This window comes from Pituophis catenifer, unplaced genomic scaffold (genome assembly GCF_029215685.1).
Source record: "Pituophis catenifer annectens isolate HBS135680 unplaced genomic scaffold, rPitCat1.0.hap2 SCAF_6, whole genome shotgun sequence".
NCBI lineage: Eukaryota > Metazoa > Chordata > Lepidosauria > Squamata > Colubridae > Pituophis > Pituophis catenifer.
The window spans coordinates 29,507,199-29,529,156 of NW_027256886.1; the positions used below are offsets into that span (position 1 = coordinate 29,507,199).

Below are 21,958 nucleotides of genomic sequence, written 5' to 3' on the forward strand. Positions count from 1 at the left end.
GGAAATGAAAACAAGTGTCTGTAGGGCAGTAGTGGGTTTCAAATCCTGGCGCTACCAGTTTGCTATTGCTAGTGTGGCACTTCTGCGCATGCAGAGTGTTTTTGATGACGTCTGGGTGGGTGGGCAGAGCCTCCTGCCACTGCCACTACTGGTTTGCACGAACCAGGGGTGAACCGGTAGCAACCCACCACTACTGTAGGGGAACCAAGGGCAAGTGACAAACCATGGATTGTACATCAACAAAAAGTACAGCTACATGCAACTCAACCCCAACTTTACTACAACTTCATGCAATGTCAATCCCAAATAAGGAAGGATAAGGCTCATATCATTATTGTGGACTCATTCTAGTTAAGAATGGATACCTATGTTCCTAGGCTACTGTAGATCATTATTTCACTTTTTATAAGTATCTCACCTTTTCTCCTTTGATGCCCTTAGAACCCTAGACGGAGAGAAATACATTATAAAACAATCATATAAAGAGAAGAAATGCACATTTCTAAAATAGGGACATAGATATCCAGTGAAATATTCAAAATTGCCAAGTATCTCTAACTGCTGAAAAAGACCACTGGAAACAATAAAACTATAAGAAATGAGAAAAATAAATAGTTGTCTAATTAATTCTATATTTCTGACTGGTCAGAAGTAAGCACCTTGCAATTATCCCTGACAACGGTATTAAGAACAATATGAAGGCCTCTGTCAATTCTCTCTTTGTTCCCCCGAACCTGTTCACCTCACTTCATTCATGGTTGGCTCAGGAATTCTGGGAGTTGAAGTCCACAAGTCATAAAGGGGCCATAGTCCCTCACCTGTGCTCTAGAGTTTCAGGAAGTCTCTTCCATTCTTATATTCTTATATTCAGAGAAATTGTGAAAGCCTTTATTTTTCAATGAGTTTTTGGCTCCAGGTGATGCGTAGCAGTTCATATCTGCATATTTTTGCTTTCTGTATCTTGGATTATTATCTTATTCTTTATATATTCTTGATTATGTATTGCTTTGTTATACAAGATTTAGTATGATAGGACTGGGTGATTAACAAATACGGGAAGAAAATAAGGATATATATAGCAAAAACAACACAGCTGATTACAAGTGGGAGACGGCTGGAAGGGCCTATTACATGCGCAAGGGCTAAATGATTAATGGCATATAAACGCAGAGATCTCTGTAATGGTAGTTTAATACTCTGACGATGTCAGCAGATAGCTGACAAAAGCTTAGTAAAATAAAATTTTAATTCTTTTAAAATTTTAAGTTTTGGAGTTCGCAGTATGTCTGCTTCTTTTTTTACAGCTATCTATCTATCTATCTATCTATCTATCTATCTATCTATCTATCTATCTATCTTTGGTTATTCGGGTTTTCTCCCATGTAAAATTGGAGATGTCTTGGCAACGTTTCAACGAAGTCTCATTCGTCATCTTTCATCTTCGTCGAAACGTTGCCAAGACACCTCCAATTTTACGTGGGAGAAAACCCGAATAACCAAAGACCTACATACAAACACCCGCGAAAACCTCAGAAAACATATATATATATATATAAATTAAAAAAACAATGAATTTCTTAAGTGGCATATTTGACCAAAACTTACTGGTAATCCTGGAAGTCCCCCATGTCCTAAGAGTCCTGGAAAACCTGGCTCACCCTGAATGAAAGAGAAAGAGAAGATGATAAGAAAGGCACTCTCAAGGGTCTCTAGTTACTCCAGTTACATGCTCTGTTACTCCATGTGCACATCCTACTCCAAATGCATCAGAGCTAATGTTTTACTTATTTTTGCAACTTGCATCTTAATGTAATGCTATTAATTTCTGTTTCATTCTTACCTTTGTTCCATTGCATCCTGGTATACCTGGAGCTCCATGAGGGCCAGCATTTCCGGGTTCACCCTGAAAGTATTTACAAGGTTGTCAAAGTAAGCTTAGGTAAAGGTAAAGGGTCCCTCGCACATATGTGCTAGTCGTTCCCGACTCTAGGGGGCAGTGCTCATCTCCGTTTCAAAGCCAAAGAGCCAGTACTGTCCAAAGATGTCTCCATGGTCATGTGGCCGGCATGACTAAATGCCAAAGGTGCACGGAACACTGTTACCTTCCCACCAAAGGTGGTCCATATTTTTCCACATTTTTTATGTGCTTTCAAACTGCTAGGTTGGTAGAAGCTAGGACAAGTAATGGGAGCTCACCCTGTGACACAGCACTAGGGATTCGAACCACTGAATTGCCAACCTTTCGATTGACAAGCTCAGTGCCTTAGTCACTGAGCCACTGCGTCCCATAAGATGTTTAACTAAATGCAAATATCCAGATTGGTTCAATAAATGTTATTATACTTACTGGAAGACCTGGAGGACCAGAGTAACCAGGAACTCCTGGCTTACCCTAAGGATAAAAGAATAAAAGAGGAGAACAAAACATTGCACTAAGAATTTAATCATTGGATGTGATTTTAAAGTACAGGTAGTCTTCGACCTACAGCAGTTCATTTAGTGACCATTTGAAGTTACAACAACACTGAAAAAAGTGACTTATGACTGTTTTTCACACTTACAACCATTACAGCATCCACATGGTCACATCAAAATTCAGATGCTTGGCAACTGACACATATTTAAGACAGTTCCAGTGACTTGAGGTCATGCAATCACCTTTTATGACGTTCTGACAAGCAAACTTAACAAGGAAGCCAGATTCACTAAAGCTACAGTGATTCGCTTCACATTTGTGGCAAGAAAGATTGTAAAATGGGAAAAAAATTACTTAAGAACTATCTCACTTAGCAACAGAAATTTTGGGCTCAATTGTGGTCATAAGTTGAGGACCACCTGAATATTAAACAGATAGTTTATTCATTCCAAATATTATTAAAATTTCTTAGTGTCTTTTAAAACAGGGGTGTCAAACTGACATCATCATTTTGTTGTTACATGATGTATTGCTAAACTGGGGGGTGGGCGTGGCCAGCACATGATGCGGCCACACCTGGCCTGTAGGCCACGAGTTTGACCGCCCTGCTTTAAAAGGTGCCAACTGAGGTTGCAAACAAAATGGTCGTCATCTCCCGGGATCAAACCCTCCAGGGACAGCTGTTTTGCAGTCACCTGATAAAGACCCACTGTTTGGAATGCCTGTGGATGATCTCCCATCTTCTTATCCAGAAAGATTCCAAAGAGACAATCTATTCACCAGCTCTTTATTTTTTGCCATAGTCATTAGTGCTGTTTTTTCAGAGCCACCATATCTTCCTTTGGAAGCATTTTAGTCCATTTAGGTTTTAGTCTACTACAATTTAATTGCATGTCCCATTACAAGGGATGGAATGTGACCAGCTTTTGATATTGTGCCAAATATTTTTAAATGCCGATTATTATTTTTAATATAGTATAATAAAATACCAACCCTTGAACCTTTAACTCCAGCAGGACCTACTGGCCCCGAAAAACCCTAGAAAATAAAGGAAAGTAGAATTAATTAGATTAAAACATTACCTTAATGCAGAAAGCTGAAATATGTAATTCATCCACTTTTTCAATGTTCCATTCTAATCTCATTCGCCAGATAAGTATTGTAAGACCAAAATTACCAGTTAGAATGACCGAAGTCATTTAACATTTAAATATTAAAAATCTATGTCTGTTTTCTAAATCCTTTAGGATGCTATTTATTTTACCTCAACTAAGATTACTTATAGGACTTATGTGAAACTTAAAGACACCAGTGAAAAAGATTGGCAATATAAAAGCAATAGCAATGCAAAAATGTTCTGTAATAAAATGAAATTTTCATAGTCAGAAAAATTCCTGCGTTTTACAACTATACAGCAACTTTTAACTGATAGCAGATCTGCTTTCTGATGTTAAATGGTCCATGTGGTACATTCATAAGCTAGCTACTTAAAATTCAGTCTTTAATATATCCATTTATTAACTGAGCAAATGCTCAATTAATAGGACCAATATATGCAAAAGTCCTTGCAGATATTATTCTAGTTGAGTTATGAAACACCTGCAAAAATCAGCCAAGGACAGAAGGCATCAAGGATTCCACAGTTCAACTTTAAATTTCAAATATTCCCTTCTAGAAGTGTTTGTGGATGGGAGATAAAAAACCCCCATACACACATACATTCCCTTACTCCAAAAACACACATTTTATTGGAAGGAAAAGCAGTAAAGAGTCACATCAAGGATATCAATGCCTTGTAAACCACCCTGAATCTCCGGAGAAGGGCAGCATATAAATCAAAATTAATATATATATATATAAATATAAGATTAAGGACATGAAAAACGAGTGATCCAGTAGCTGGGATGCTAGTTTCTCTCTGCCAATGCATCAAATGAGAGAAAACAGTAAAAATTAAGCAATTTTTGTTATTGTTGTTCAAACATCTAATATTGAAACCAGTAAGATTTTAGAATGCTTGTCTTCTATAGAATTAGTCTAATTTATGGATCACAGTTAAATAAGGTTATTTATGCTAAATGGTTACTATTGACAGTACTGATTAAATAATGTGGCAAAAACGTACCCATTTTTTCATTATTTGTTCAGTCTAGCCAAAGAATCAAAATTCATTTATTTATACAAAGTATTTAAGAGTTCATACCACATTTCAGTGAAACACATTTTTGAAAACATCTATAGAAGTGTGATGTATTTTAAATGCTAAGCATGTACATTTTACAGAGTGGGTAGAACAATTGAAAATGGGCATTGTACTTATACACTCTCTTTGCTGTATCTTAAGAGCCTTGATAGTACAGTGGTATACGCACCCTGTTATTAACACAGCTGCCTGCAATTTCTGCTGGTTCGAATCTCTCCAAGGCTCAAGGTTGACTCAGCCTTCCATCCTTTCTAAGGTAGGTGAAATGAGGACCCAGTTTGTGGGGGCAATAAGCTGACTTTGTATAAAATATACAAAAGTATGAAGGCTATTGCTTAACACATTGTAACCTGCCCTGAGTCTCCGGAGAAGGGCGGCATATAAATCAAATTTATAAAAAAAAAAAAAATCTAGCCTGGAAATGAAACGATAGACTTCAAGTCCATTGTCAAGCTCATATATAAATGGAAATGGCAGAATGGAAAGTGAAGTTTCTTGTACATCTGTTATCAACAATGTTAGGAACAAATAATCGGATCCACATGTGAAGAGTTCAATTGACTGTTTTATTATGGGGTCCTTGGTGCTGTTTGAGCTTGCTGGTTTTCCTGCAGACATTTCATTACCAAACTAGATAATATCATCACTGGTAGCCTACAGTTCAACCCTAAGCTGTACATATTTTCTATCAGCTATTTTATTGCTCAAGCTTATAATACAGGAATCTTCTCAGACTATCAGTTTGTACCTGGGCCAGACTAGATAAGGTTCCATGGCATTCAAGGTGGGGGGTAGGACTTTGTCCTCTTGTGCCCAAATAGGGGTTCCATGGCTCATGGCTTTGGCAATCAACTATGAGTGTAGAAACATTTACTCTTCAGCATTATCTAAATCATCAGTAATTCACTTATTGATATGTAATCATAGTAGATTATAAATACCTTAGGTCCTTGTGGTCCAGGAGGACCTTCTGGGCCATGGAAGCCCATCTGACCAGGTAGACCAGGGTAACCAGGAAAGCCCTTTTCTCCCTGTAAACACAATTTATTTAATACTTTATTTTTAGTTATTCTAGAAACTCAGAATAGTGCTATTCATTGTGTAATTCATTATATCCTCATGTAGATAATAAAAATACATCCAGGCAAAAGATATCTATATCATCAAATAAACTGGAAGTATAATTCATCACATAAATACATGAATACTTATATGTGAAAACTCATATCAAAGGAAGATGCAGTCCTTAAAATGGACATGCGGGAATGTGGCTATATTGGAAATAAGAAAAGTTTCATTAACTTTCATTACTAGGTAGATAAAAAATTATGCAAGCCATTCAGTACCCATTCTAAAAAGAAGCCTATTAAAAATAAAGTCAAGACTGGAGCACCAAGCAGAATTCAACCAAGAAAGATCTACAATATTCCAAAGAGAATATTGTATGGTCAGATGTTCTCATTTCAAGAGAACACCTGACCATTATCAGAAAGATAACACCTCTACTGTTAAACAGACTGAGTTGTGAGACCTTATGGAGGTTCTTAATGGATCTTAATACCTTTTCCAATGCAAGAAAAGTCTAATCACACAGTGAAGGAAATATCTCAGCATCCCTTGAGAATTTCTGGTGGGACCAAAGGAACTGGACAGTGAAGAGCTGGTTCTGATATAAAATAATAAAAACCACCGTACAGCAATGCTTTCATGGTTTCTGTTGCTTTCTCTATCTGGGACCTCTAAAATGCCTTTTCCTTCACTGCATGAAATGAAGCATTTTACATTGTAAGTAAAGAGACTACCCACCTCCAACACCTTCCTACTTCATATAGTGTCTGGTTGATTTATCTAAGCAACTGGGATGACCCCACTAGGAATCTATACTCCCGGAATTCTTTCCTCATTATTCCTCGTACCTCCCTTCCTGCAATACCCAGCATCAAAGGACTTGCGGGAGGATGGGGGAGAGGGTCTTTTTTCCATTGGAGACTAATTTTGTTTTGGGGGTTTTGATTGGATTTTGTTTTGTATTTTGCATCCTTGTAATGCAACTAAAGAAGAGATACTTTCAATCCGTTTCTTCTTCCAATTTTACATATTTAATGATTTCTAATTCTCTAAGGGCCCCTCTTTGAATCATGTTTGCATGCTTAGCTAATTTTGCTTCATCTCTCTGAAATGTTTACTTATTTAATTGCCAATAGAATGTAAGTGCAATTATCTTGCTCTGCTTCCTTGCTATGATATGATTTGCCTATAAGTCAATATTATAAATTAGATTTCCATCAATTTTAAATGCCCATTTTTGGGAGATATATGTGCTCATTCTTTGGTTGAATGTCTGCAATATACGGAAACTGTTTCACCAGCACAGCGAGCAATGTTGTATAATGTGAATTTAGAATTGCTATGATATTTTGCTAAGTTAATGTGCCTGCTCAACATTATTATTTTCTGCATTTATTTTTTTATATTGTGCTATCCCAGCATTCACCACTTGGGGGGGGAGTGTATGTTATTGTCCCCAGCAGACAAAAACCATTCTTCTGCAATAAAGGTTCATAAAAAAGAGTTATTTGAGAAATTATAACTTAGAACATTATTTAAATGTTTAGAACCTACTTTTAAATTTTTGAGGATTACCTCCATCATCATGCTTTAATCTCTACTGCAAAACCTTTTTTTCTTTTAGGGACATCTTTGGTGACTGAGAATGATAGTTGGACTTAACCATGAATTTCTTAGTTAAACTTGAATTTCTGATCATTGAAAAATTTCCCTACTGAAAGGGGAATTCAGAGAGAGTTCAAGCAACCAATTACGTTAGTGTACTTGCTAACTAATATCCCTTATTTTTTTGTATTTAATTTTCTTGTGCAAGGCAAGGTTTTTCATTGTTACAATAATAATTCCCCACAAGACTGGAAGAATTCCAATCAAACCTTGACTTCAAAGATGGTGTCAGTCCCTCAAGGTAGACAAGACCAAGAAACCAAGAGCCAATGCCATGTAGGTCTAGGTAAGGTAAAGGTAAAATTTCCTCTCGCACATATGTGCTAGTTGTTCCCGACTCTAGGGGGTGGTTCTCATCTCGGTTTCAAAGCTGAAGAGCCAGCACTGTCTGAAGACGTCTCCATAGTCATGTGGCCAGCATGACTAAATGCCAAAGGTGGTCCCTATTTTTCTACTTTCATTTTTTACGTGCTTTCGAATTGCTAGATTGGCAGAAGCTGGGACAAGTAACGGGGAGCTCACCCCATTATGCAGCACTAGGGATTTGAACCGCTGAGCTGCCGACCTTTCGATCAACAAGCTCAGCGTCTTAGCCACTAAGCCACCGCATCCCCACCATGTAGGTCTAAAACTACTCTAAAAAAAAAAACTATAGTAACAGAATCTTGCAAACCTAAACATGCTTCACTCCCTTCCTCACTTTATTGTCATGTGAATTAGGAAGGGGCTCATCTGAGACATTTTCTCAGATAAGTTTCTTAGAAAAGGCACAAGCCTTGCTTGACTGATTATTACTTTGGTAACAGATCTAGGACCCATCCTTCAGGGTTATTCTCCTCTTTACAGATGGAAACTTAACTTTTTGCTGTTGAAGATAGCCTTTTTCCTGTTGGGCCCATCCTTTTATGACCAGAAAGGTACTTTACCATAAGGTTATCTATTATCGTGCCCCCTTCCAATTCTGCAAATGTTAAATACTGTTTTAAAAATATTTGTTTTTAATTGTATAGCTTAAAGTACAATATAGCTGTACTATTGTTTCATTTAATTACCATATTTTTCGGAGTATAAGACGCACTTTCCTCCCATAAAATAGGGTGAAAATTTGGGTGAGTCTTATACACGAATGTATCCCCACCCACCCGCTGGCCCCCCGGAAAATGGGGCATGCGGAAGTGGCAATAGGCTATGGCAATCCCTGCAGCCTGAAACAGCTGATCTTCGGGAGGCCGATCCAACCAACAATCAATTGTTTGTGCTAATAAGGCTGTGCTGAAGCTGAAATTGAAAAGGGCTGTTTGCTGCAAGGAGGCAAATTGCTGGGAGGCACAGGCAGATTTTTTTTTCTTGTTTTCCTCCCCAAAAAAGGTAGGTGCGTCTTATAGTCCGGAGCGGTAATACCGAAAAATACGGTAATACTTCTTATACATCCAGTTGAAGTTTCCTTCCATTTTTTTTGGCCAATAATACATTTTTCTTCTTTTCAAAAGGACATTGCTATTTATGTGTAAGAAATCCAATTTTTTAATATAGCTCTTACCTTACTGCCTTTTATTCCATCACAAAAGCATTGGTTTTTGCTGTTGCAGATACAGTTCTAAAAAAGAAAATACAATGATTATCATGTATATTCTCATCAAATGAGCCTTGGTAGTACAGTGGTCTAAAGCACCCTGTTATTAAGACTAGCTGCCTGCAATTACTGCAGGTTCGAATTTCACCAGGCTCAAGGTTGACTCAGCCTTCCATCCTTTCTAAGGTAGGTAAATTGAGGACCCAGTTGTGGAGGCAATAAGCTGACTTTGTATAAATATACAAAAGGATGAAGGCTATTGCTTAGCGCATTGTAAGCCGCCCTGAGTCTATATTTGCAAACCAAACCACTTTTTCCCCATGTTATATGGTTTCTTATCTTCCTTACTGGATGGTTTCATATATTACTAAACGGTGTTTGCACAACTCTTCTTTGTTTAATAATTTTCTGGATTTGTACAGCATTCTTAACCATAAACATGACATACCATAGTACAGGAAGGAAAATGTGTACAGGTAAAAGTAATAATCCCTAAAACATGCGGTAGGAGAAAAGCCATGGGGAAGTACACACAAAAAGGCTCTTCCACAGTCCACTAAGTCTGCAATGGGTGCAAAGAACTCTCTGTGCTGGAATTTTTCAGTAAGAAAATTAGCTTTCTAGTTCATCAACTGTACTTGTTGCTGAAACAACACTTGGAATTCACATCTACTTAAAGTTACTGGTCATTTGGATGCTTTTCAATAACTGGATCATACCCTGTTTTCCCCAAAATAAGACATCCCCTGATAATAAGCCCAATTGGGCTTTTGAGCACATTGTAATAAGGCCAAGCGCTTATTTCAGGGTTCAAAAAAATATAAGACAGGGACTTATTTTTGGGAAAATATGGTACTCAATTATAGATGCCCACCCTTGTCAGTAAAAAGCAATTCTATTCAGATGCTGACTCAGTGCCTTGTGGCTTGTGGCAGTGTCTTGTGCCTTGTGGCTGTGAAGGCCTGGGTGGAAAGGAACTATCTAACTCAATCCTAATAAGATAGAATGTTATGGGGTTTGAAGCCTTCTAGATCTTTGATTCCTGATGGCACTCCTGCAGACAGGGCTTCAGTCCAGCATTTGAAGACAACACAAGAAATGTCTCTGTCACACATCAGGACTGAGTATTGGCTTAAGTTCACAATTCAAGGTATTGGTTATTACCTTTAAAGCCCTACATGGCTCAGGGTATCTTTGAGACTGCCTTCTACCGCATAGCTCCCAGCAATCGGTAAGATCCCACAGAGTTGGTCTCCTCAGGGTCCTGTCAGCTAAACAATGCTGGCTGGCGGACCCGCAGGGGGAGGGCCTTCTCTGTGGCTGTCCCAGTTCTCTGGAACCAGTTACCTCCTGAGGTCCGGACCATCCCCACCCTATTGGCCTTCCGAAAAGTAGTGAAGACCTGGCTCTTCCGGCAGACCTGGGGCCGTTGATCTCGCTGCTGCGATTTGGCGAGATCCGGCCATGAATGGTGTGAATGGGTTTTAATTGTTTTTAATGGTTTAACTTTTAATGTTTTATATACGGTTTTTAAATGCATTGTAAGCTGCCTTGAATCTTCAGAGAAAGGCGGCATACAAGTTGAACAAACAAATAAATAAATAAATAGAATATTGTAATATTAATTATGTTGTTGTTTAAAGATTCGTGAAAGTGGAGTGCCAGATTGGTGAAGACAATTAACCAGTTGAGATTTGGGGAAGTAAATATTAACAAAAACCAAAATCCCATCATGTCTTCATTCCTTGTTAGCTTGCAAAAGATGTAAAATGGATAAGGGGACATTTCTATAAAATATAAGTTTTTATTTTTGCTTTTTTATATTTCTTTTCTCCACTTTTTCTCTTTTCTTCTTAGAAGAAATAAAAATGAAAAATTGTATCATATCAGAGTTACAAATTTAGGCATAGCAGTAAGGACATACATAAAACTTGAATTCTTTACTGGCACCTAATTACCATTAAAAGAATGCAGCCCAGATAAGTCCCTTTCTGATGGTCTGCAGTTGAGCCTTGAATGCCTTAGAGTTTAATACCTTCAACAATAGATTGTTAGAACATCTGATGGCCAACCTTTGGTTTGCTTGTTGATCTTGTTTAGCAATGATCATGGACTTCATATTTACTTTGATCTGCTAGCCCTGGAGAGCTTTGGTTAAGCAGAAGAGGAAAAATGTGTCCGTGAAAGCATCAGCTTCTATCTACATAGTGTTCTTAGCAGCAATAAGTAATTGGTTTAACAACTGCATTTTTTTCTAGAATTTTTTTAAAAACCTTCTATGAAGTCTAAAGTCCTGGTATTCCCTGGAAATCTCCCAGCCAGGCCAGTCCTTGCTTAGCTCTCAGGTCAAGTCAGGCAGCTGCTATCTGCTGAGACAAGCAGAATACAACAGAATTCTTCAACAGAATTCTTCAACAGCTTTCCAGTTATATTAAACTAGATTTAGCCAGCATGCTCCAACACATCAAAAGGGTCACAATCTGGAGAAGGCTGATACCTTAACAATATAAACAATACAGGAATAATTTATGCAAACAAAATGACCATAATATTAGAAACAGAGTCCTTTGTTGAACTACCAAGGCCTTACATTATTGGGCTAACAAGAAGACACGTAGCATACTAAAAAGCAGAGACATCACCCTGCCAACAAAAGTGTGCATAGTCAAGGCTATGGTTTTTCCAGTTGCAATATATGGCAATGGCTGTGAAAGTTGGACCATAAGAAAGGCTGAGCACCAAAGAATTGAGGCCTTTGAACTCTGATGCTGGAGAAAACTCCTGCGAGTCCCTGCTTTGGACTGCAAGGCGATCAAACCAGTCAGTCCTGGAGGAAATCAACCCTGACTGCTCTTTAGAAGGCCAGATCCCGAAAATGAAACTCAAATACTTTGGCCACCTAATGAGAAGGAAGGACTCACTGGAGAAGAGCCTAATGCTGGGAAAGATTGAGGGCAAAAGAAGAACAGGACGACAGAGAATGAGGTGGCTGGATGGAGTCACTGAAGCAATAGGCGTGAGCTTAAATGGACTCCAGAGGATGGTAGAGGACAGAAAGGCCTGGAGGAAGGTTGTCTATGGGGTCGCAATGGGTTGGACATGACTGTGCAACTAATAAGAACAAGAAGAATGCATGTCTATAAACCTGCAAAATGTAATCAGTTGTCCAATTCTCATCTCCGGCACTCTTTTTCTTCCCTCCCACTTTTCATTTTAACAGACAAGAGCAAAGATAGTCAGCAACAGCTAGCCACCTAGCCAGACATAGACAGACAGATCTGCTTTCCTGCCTTTCTAAAGATAGTTTGGACATCCTTAGAGAGAAATTGCAATTACACTTGGCATAGTAGTTCCTCAAAAAGCATCTTGTGTAGGGCTCACTCAATCTGCTTATTTAATTGATTGATTTTGATCAATCTTTTATAACATTTTTGCCCTAATAGTGTTCAAAGTTGCCAAGACTAAAATAAAATGCAAGGAAAATAAAAGTCAGATAATTGAATCAGTAAAACAAAATTCAATCTCTGGAACAAAATTCACATTCAAATTAAATGCCTTTCATAATTTGGCAAAATGAATTTGTTCTTGGCTTAATCTAATATTTAGAACTTAAAAGATAAAGGGCAGGTGTGCTGGGCACGCTGACCCTGACTTCTGGAGGGGGGAGAGAATGGGGGAAAAGGTAATAATCAAAATGGTATCTCTCCTATATTGCAGTTATAACAAACCTTTTCAATGGTCCTTGTCTGTTAAAGGAGGGATAGGTATCCTACGGCCTTCCAGATTTTACTGAATTATAACTCCCAGCATCATTCTCCATTGGTTATGCTACTGGGATCTGAAATTTAGCACCTTCTAGACGCCACAACTTGCCCATCCCTGTGAGTCTAAAGAATTTGTGTCTGTGAGAAACAAATATTTTCTAAAGCACTTTTCATACTTCTTGTGATAAACTTTGCCTTGAAAGCCACTCAAGATAAGGTGTCACTTAACCCAATTGGCAGACAAAACAATCTTCTCAGCTAGGCAAGTGATTTGCATGCAGCCTAACTAATTAAACTTATATTCATAAATTAAAAACTATAAAATTGATGCATCTCTAAAAAGATCTAGACATATGTCAAAGTTGATAACTGTAAACCAGTAGTTAGAATCATTCCAATTAGTTTGTACTGAAGAGAATAATTATAGCAAAGGCACAGAGCTTGCAGCCTTTTCCCCTTCAACCTGTTAAATAAGAATAGAAATGCTCCATAAATTTCTTTAGCTCCAATACTCTTTAAGCTCAAATGTTCTTTTTCAGCATTTTACTATACAGTAGGCATGTGCAAATCTGACTTTATACAGGACAATGCAAAGCATTCAAAAGTGGTGCTTCACAAAGCCTGTTAGTGGAAGCAAAGCAGCCCTACTGGAAATGTTTAAATTTAAATGTTCTCTGAAGGTTTCAAAGGCTGTACTGAACCATCATCTCATGGTGGTGCATACAAAGACAACTCTTAAGCTATTGATAAAAAAAGCCCTAATAACATTACCGTGAGTTTCCTAGGGAGCAGGGAGGAGCTAAATAAGTTTCAAATATATTAACATTATTGTTTAATTACAAAAGCAGATTTGTTTTCTGCAGTTTGGAGAATGTTTGTGTTCCAGCAGAAACTATAGCTGTGCAGGGATAGGCAATCCATCTTTCAGCCAGAGTCTTGGTTTTAAGCACACTGTCAATTTGGCTAAGTTGTAAAAGATAGTAACCCATCACATTCGCTTTTAGCAAGTGTAGGATTATAAAAGAGGGTAATTTCCCTCATATTATCTATAATGGAGGGAAAAACATGAATAAAGGGCCACACAGTTCTTGTTCTTTTATTACAATGGAACAAAATTGGTTGAAAGGTTAAAATACATAAAGAAAGTATGTCAAACCTGCAGGACTTCCAAGACTTTAAAGCAGAGGTCTTCCAACTTGGCAGCTTTAAGACTTGTGGACTTCAACTCCCAGAATTCTCCACAGTTGAAATTCACAAGTCTTAAAGTTGCCAAGTTTGAAGACCTCTGCAAAGTACGTGTGCCATCAACTTAATTTTTTTTTTTTACACCAGGCAAACTGCCTGGATTGCTCCCTGCAGTTTTCTTGGCCAGGTTTTTCAGAAGTAGTTTGCCATTAATTGCTTCTAAGGATAAGAGACAGTGACTGTCTAAGATCACTCAGCTGGCTTCATGCCTAAGGTAGGACTAGAACTCAGTCTCCCAGTTTCTAGGTTGGTGAGTTAAACATTTCCACAAATGATCCTTTTTTTCCTTTCAGGCTCAAGATTTGTGCTGCAATGGCTTACTAGAGTCCTCAGTAAATATAATCTAGCAAAGAATGAGAAGAAGCTACTGGATTTTCACAGTCCATCTTTCCATCTTACATGTGGTTTGATTTTTTTTCCCCTGGTCTCTTTGTTTCAAAGGTAAATTTCATGAACCAGTTTTGGCAGCTAGAAATACAAATATTCTGTAATCAGATCACTTTGAACTACATACCTGCCAAAAACCTGCAGTTCCCAGGTTTTTTTCCCCCCTTAATCAGCAGGATATCTTGGACCATTTGAATAATGTAGATTCTCTGTTTCAAGGAACCATCTTAATACTTTCTGTATCCTCATGAATAAAAGATTCAGTAAGGTATAATCATGATCTTATAATTCATTAAAAAAAAACTCTGGATGGGTAGAGGTGGGGGGGATGATAGAAGTAGGAGTTCTGTGACTTTCTACTTTGACAGCATATTTTGCTGAAAACATAAGGAACTTGAGATATACATTTAGTCATCAGTTAAATCTGCATATGAATGGACCAGTAATTTTGAAAGATTTTAAAGTAAAACACTGTTCCAAAAATAGTTGTTGCATACATCAACTCATTTACTCTTTTTAAATAGTTTCATTAGCTTTCTTTCTATTTAGCATCTTACAATATTATCTGGACCGCAAAATCTAGATGTTGTCTACAAACATTTTGAATTCTCTGTATCTCTTTGCAAGCATTTAGTGGGCATATGAATTTTTTGAAGCATAGATATAGTCCTAAACAATGTTGTCTTCTATAGTCAGTAAAATGACACCCAAATAAGGCTTCAATCCAGAAACCAATTAAACTGCTTCAAAGGAATGTACTTTCAAAGAAGATTTTGCCTTGGATAATTCCAGTTTTTTTTAAAAAAACAAAAAACTTTTGCATGAAATTACATTCCACTGAAATCAATACATAATAGTATTTCAACAGCAGGTTCCAGAGTGCTTCAAGACTCAATAGCAGACAAGAAGGAACAAAAGAACCTTCAGACAATACAGTGAATAATAGCTCACCCAAGAACTACCTGCACCCCTCTTGAGGTGTGACAGAGGGAAACCCAGAGGTGATCATTTTCTACAACAGCTTCCCTATAGCTGAACACACTACCCTGGTTATAAGATCATGTCCTCATTTCTGACATTTAGAAAGCTGCAGAAAATCTGGCTCTTCCAAAGACCATCTGTGATACAGGAATGAGAGGCTGCACTTGTAACTAGTGCTTTTGATATGATTATAAAATATATTTGTGGATTAGGATATTGATTTTGTATTTTGATGTTGTTTTGTAATGTATTATATATTGTCTTAAAACACATTGTACATTACTTTGACATAGCAGAAAAACATCTAAAACATATATAAATCTACAAAATGATAATGATTTCCAAACTATAAAAACCTTGTTCACATAACATGCTAATCTGAAATCAAACAAATCTTATAAAACATTAAGAAGAATTTCTATTCATTAAGAAGAATTTCTATTATGACCCTTAAAGTGGACAAGAGTGAAAACTTTTCTTCCTGTTTCCAAAGCCTTGACGCCAGATAAATTCAAGCAACTGGCCTAGAAATGGTCTCAGTTGGGAGCAGGAATACAGAACTCTGAGGCCAGGAGTCACCACTTAGGAAAAAGAATGTACACATAGCATTGTAGAAACAGTTCATGGTGATTTGAGGCAGGAATAAGCTGAATAAGTTTGCTAGAAGTATTTCAATGCCATGTTTTAATGGCATTGAAATTACGTAATTTATTTGATTACATTAGGATTAGCAATGTCATCAAGAAATGAAACAAAGTCACAAAACTTGCTTTATCAAAAAGGAAATGAGAAATTCTAAATTAATGAAATTAACAGAAACTTTAGAGTCAACTAGACAACCTATGTCCTGTGGAGTCATCCTTTGAGAGAAAGATAATGCAGTCTGATGTGACCAGAATGAGCATTGCATTTACTTGACATTGTTTTGGGCAGGATTGACTTCTGATTTCTTGATGGCTTCCCCATGAATTTTGCTTGTGAGAAGCTGGTAGGGACCATTGGAAAGCATGGTCATGTGACCACGGGGATGTTGCAATTCCTATCGTTTTGCAAATAAAATTGATCTGAACTGCATGGAAATTTCAATTCCAGTCTGGTTTAATGAGTCCAGATATTTTTATGCATTCTTTAAGTTAGTGAATTTGAACATTTTTATTAAAAATATATTATGGTATAGTGCACCATTTGGGCTATTTGGGGCTTACAAACAAATACTTTCCTTTATCAGATAATTAACAAATAGATAAACACAAGAGATTTGGCAATATATAGAGAGAGTTCTGTGAAAATACCTATGAATAAATGTCCAAGGTTTTTTTCATTTCTGGTTTGCTGGAGGAATATGAAAAATGGACACAGGATGCAATCTATTTAATACTGTTGCTTAATTTCCCCAATCTAGTTGTTATTAATGTGTATTCCAAAAGCCCATCATCTCATTTCCCCCCCCCCAAGAATGGACAGGCACCAGCTGGTACTATGAAAAGGTCAGAACATAAAATTAACAAATGAGATTGTTTGTAGGAGTTGATCAAACTATAAAATATGTCAGTGGGTGGCAATATGGCATCTACTGATTGGAGCATGTTGTCTAGCCACATCAGTTAATTTCATAATAGCCTGTGTTACTACCAGAGCATCCTCAGGGTATGATCAAAATGGCCAAAGTGGCAGCCATGATGGTGAAATCAAAACGCCATCTGTTCATTTTATGTGACGTGGATGCCCAGTTACTATCTTATTCCACATTCATACCCTAGCCTAGAGAAAGAGCCAAAAGTGAAGGAGAAGGCGAATGAATAAAAATCTCTAGATTATTGCCAACCCTGCATTATGAAATGTGTGCGTTTGGAGAAAAGGAGAAGAACAAAAGGTAAGCAGAAGGTACTGTGCAAAATGAGGGATGCTTAACTCATCTTTGCTACATAGAAGAGACTATAAAGAACTGATATATAGAAAATCTATACATTTCTAGAATTTCAAATGTTTAGATCTGTTTTTAACTTCTATTGTAAGAAAGGAAAGTAATGGATCAGCACATAATCGGGAAGCAGTAGTAAGGAGCACAATTTCAAATGTTCTGAAAGAAGGCCTGATATTCAAGCATTATCTTTTTCAGATAATGCAGAATCATTTACAGTCTTTCAAGAAGCTGAGAATTGTTTGCAAGAAGAGTAATAGAAACCTTTTTGTTACTGTTCATGCTTTCATGCCAGGCGAATTTAATCTTCAACCCAGGGACCTCAGGTTTCCCTTGTGGGCAGTAGCAGTCCCTTAAAAAGATGTGGACAATATTGGCCCTAAAGTATAAATGATAGATTTAGTTATTCTCTAAAAATGTGTGGTGTAATTTTCTCCCATATTGTAAGGGTTCTAAAGAATAAGGTGTGTGATAAGCCTTTATACAAGCTCACACAACTTAAAAGAGAAGAAAGAACAACCATCAGAAAACTTTTAAAGAAGGAAGGAAAAAGAAGAAGGCAGAGGACGAGGCAGCTAGCCAGCCTCATCCATTTGCACAATGTCATAATATCACATGTCATTTAGATGTCTGAGAACAGAAGAATAATCTCTCCATAGCATGCATCCTAGTTGCGAGTTGGTTACTGTACATCACATTCTAATTATCTCCAACGAACAAGAATGCAAAGCCTACACAGGAGAGAGAGAGAGAGAGAGAGAGAGGGAGGGAGGGAGAGAGAGAGAGAAAGAGAGAGAGAGAGGGAGGGAGGGAGGAAAGGAGGGAAGGAGAGAGAGAGAGAGAAAGAGAGAGAGAGAGAGAGAGAGAGAGAGAGAGAGAGAGAGAGAGAGAGAGAGAGAGAGAGAGAGAGAGAGACATCTGCAGGCTTAATTTAGTGGATCAGCATAGTCAGTAACAATAACAGAGTTGGAAGGGACCTTGGAGGTCATCTAGTCCAGCCCCTTGTGTGATTCTTTATCACAAAAGTAAGGCTTCTTAAGATACTTTAAGGGGAGACAAATACATAGAAGATTGAGCTATTGATTGGCATTGCCAATAAGAAAAGATTGCTACTATATATTTCTTAAAGATGAGCAGAACAATTATTTAATGCAGGAAAATAGTGGATTATAGTACAATCCTACAAACAAGTTTTGCAATTCTATAATATCACTTATAATTATTACATTTGGGGGGCTCATTGTTGAATGGATGTGTTTAGATATTGCCTAGGAACAGGCTACTGTTGAAAACAGTATGTTGGAGGCTGTGATAAGGCCCTGAAGATATTCTCCTCTTCATCCTTTCCTTCATACATTATCACTAAATTCTAAAGTTGTAAATATTGTCATGATAAATTTCATGACAAATAAGCATCTGCTACTTCCAAGGGGCTGTAGTGCCCATGAACATTGGCTGTGTATGTCAGATAAATGAAAGCTGAAGACCATTTGAGAAAAAAGTTTGACTAGGCAGCAAATAATCTAAAATATTTAAACATCCGTGTTCAGGATGCAACAGCTGCCAAACTCCCTCAGTTTGGGAGGATGTTATTGCTGCTTAGGAAAGAGAAACTGTAGTTAGATAATTGGTAAAAATGCAAATAATAGTCGTAAAATTCAAAAATGTTAGGGACCACCCACATTCCAGCATGGGAATGCTTTTGGTTTATTTCATTTATCAGATAATTATGTGGACTTGTTACTAAACTGAAACAATATAATTGAAGCTGAAATATTTAGAGATATGTGATTTTGGAGCAATTTGCTATGAAAAATTATACTTCACCAGATTTTTATGATATTCTGTATTAAAGAAATAGAACAATTTGAGATATTGGATCCACACATTCTAAATCATGATATCTTGTCTTATTTTAATTTAGCATACTGCAAGAACTTTGCCAATTGTGTATTGGTTGATAAAATATGGCTAAAATAAACCTTGGCAATGTGATACATGAATACACATTCTGGTGTAGTGGTTAAGGTGCTGGCTTAGAACCCAGGACAGTGTGCCTTCTAGGCTTCACTTAGATATGAAAACCAGCTGGGTGAGTTTGGGCTATTCACTCTCTCTCAACCCAGCCCATCTTATATGGTTGGTTTTTTTTTGGGGGGGGGGAAATAGGAGGCAAAAATATTAAATTAAGTCTGCCACTTTGAGATAATTAGATAAATAGGAGGGAGAGAGAGAGAGAGAGAGAGAAGGAGAAGGAAGAAGAAGAGGAGGGAGGGAGGGATGGGAGGTAGAGGGAGGAGGGAGGAGGGGGAGGAAGATGATCTTAAGCAAATAATATTTGTATGGACTTTCATCCAAACATTCATTATCTCTGGACAAGATAAAGTTATAGATCATCTGTCATTATTGGTTTCTTCTTTTATTGAGCAGTTGTTTCTAAAAGGCTTTTTGCCCTATAGGATTTGTTCATCAGTTCTAAAGAGATACCAAACATCCTCACATGTAGTTTGGATGTTTTTAATCTCTATATCACTGCTAATCACAAAACAACTCGTCTAGAACTCTGCATTCTGTTGTGCCCAGAAAAGGTTGTGCAAATGAGAATTTCAGGGATCATTCTCGTGTGTGTGTGTGTGTGTGTGTGTGTGTGTGTGTGTGTGTATACACATACATACATACATACATACATACATACATACATACACACACACACACACACACATACATATTCTAGGCTGCCTTTCAGATCTTCCCAGATTTGCCTGCACAATGCAATTCATATGACAGCAAAAGACAGGTGCACTGAAGCAAAACACCTCCAGAGAAGACAGTCCGTATTGAATGAAGCAAGTCACATGTTATCAGATGCAAAAAGGGAAAAAAAAGGCAACTGACTTGAGAGGACAGCAGAGCATAGAATTTTAAGAAGTCACCAATGCAGAAAGCAAAAAAAAAGCCTCACTCAATTTAGCGCAATCCCCTCGTTTCCAAATAACTTTTTCTTGCCCCTTAGACTTGGGCAAAGGGTTTTTCAGGCAAAGCAGGGAACTGCGAGCTGTTTCTTGTCTCCCTACTTTCAGATGAAGGTTCAGATTAAATTTACGTCGAACAGTTTCTAATGAATTGTACCCACTGTTGGTTTTACCTAATGGAAAAAGCAGGATAGAAAACGCTACAAATAAGCAAGGCATAACTTCCGCAGATGCAACCATCTCCCGGGTGGCAAAGCTTTCCGCTAAAGACACTGGAGTCCTGCTGAAAGAAACGGTCCCCAGGCGGGGATGGGCGGGTGGGATAGGGATGGGGGTGCTATCCTCCTTCGGGTTACTCCGCAGGCAGAAAGCCGCTTTAACCCGGTCAGCATCACTGACTACACTCACCTTCGCGGCAACAGCCGTAGGAAAGCCGTCCTGTTCCCAGCCACCCAAAGCCAGCATGGAAACGAAGGCGAGCCCCAAGTGCCAGGTTTGGGGGCGCACGAGCCTCTCCATGTTCACGCGGCACTCCTGCCCTTCCTTTCCAGTGTCACAACTTCTGCGGTTCCCAACTTCGCCTCTGCCCTGATGTCATCACTCACTCACTCTCTCACACACACACACACCCAGGCACATCCATGCACCGTCCAGGGAAAGCTCCTCCTTCCCTGGGGTGGCGGGAGGACGTAGACAAGCGTGGAAGCGGCAGAACTTTGCCCTAGAGGAGGAAACGCAGACGGAGGAGCAGCCGGGCGGGAGCCGAGAACGCGAGCTTCAGGGGCTGGTCTCCTAGAAGTCAGGTACGCCCGTCGGAGGAACGTGGCGGGGAAAGGAAAGGGGGGGGGTTGTGGAGGGGCGGGGGATGGGGAAGAAGGTAGCATCCCAAGCCAAGTATCCGATGTGTTGGGACCCAGACTCTCAGAATACAACGCGGTCCAGGGGTCAGCGTGCCACCACATCTGGATTTGCCTGATCGGGAAGGCTGCGCTCTTCCCTAAGGAAGGGAGCGGAAGGTCTTTGCCTTCCGCTGCTAAATTGAAGCGCTTTATATCCATCTGTCTTGGAGTTGGCAGAAAAGCGTGCAGGATGACATTTGCTCTTCCGTGGGAAATCCCTATCCTGCCTCCCTAGGGCCTCTCTTCTCAATTACTTCGGGTCGTTCTGCTCTTCCTTCAAGGTAATGAGTGACAAAGCCTAACAAAGTATTCACATCCCGATATTTGCCCTTGGAAGAGATTGGAATACAAGAGGAAATGCTTCTTTAATGCTGGTTCAGCTAAGGACAATTTAAGATGAGTTGGTATTTCATTGCCCGCTATAGCAACAATGCCATAGGGACTTGGTAGGGCAGGGATGGGCTGCACTGGGTATACTTGGGGAAAAATCCCTGGTCTTTTTCTTTCTACTGGATACAAATTGGAATAGTGGCCAGGTATCCTGAGGCAAGAGAATGGTGCTCAGAAACTTTGACCTGTTTGGATCAAACCTGAGATATCTTAGGTATCTCTAGAATAAATAGATTTATTTCCTGTTTTGGGATGTTTAGCACAGCCCAAAGCTGCTAGCTAACCCTCCTTGTTCCTTGCTGAACCCTAAGTATCCCTGGAAGAAAGGTTAATAGGCTTGTTGGTGTGTAATTTGCCATCAATTTTCAACTATCTGGGTCATGGGTAACTCTGAGAATCAGAAAAAGGGGCCTTTAGGGCAGAATTATGGCCATTTCTTTATACCAGGCCATAGTACATCCCTGATTGGATTTT

General features: G+C 38.6%; 1 protein-coding gene across 1 annotated transcript in view; it reads right to left on the bottom strand.

The window, feature by feature from the left end:
• Positions 1-20,714, bottom strand: part of COL4A3 (collagen type IV alpha 3 chain) — a 69,572-nt gene extending 48,858 nt beyond the window's left edge. Inside the window, exons 1-8 of the mRNA XM_070944944.1 lie at positions 20,604-20,714; positions 8,893-8,949; positions 5,561-5,650; positions 3,410-3,454; positions 2,348-2,392; positions 1,841-1,903; positions 1,606-1,659; positions 419-445 (exon numbers count right to left, since the gene is read on the bottom strand). Of these exons, the coding sequence (XP_070801045.1) occupies positions 419-445; positions 1,606-1,659; positions 1,841-1,903; positions 2,348-2,392; positions 3,410-3,454; positions 5,561-5,650; positions 8,893-8,949; positions 20,604-20,714 (492 nt within the window). The remainder of the gene's footprint in view (positions 1-418; positions 446-1,605; positions 1,660-1,840; positions 1,904-2,347; positions 2,393-3,409; positions 3,455-5,560; positions 5,651-8,892; positions 8,950-20,603) is intronic.
• Between the last annotated feature and the right edge of the window lie 1,244 nt (positions 20,715-21,958).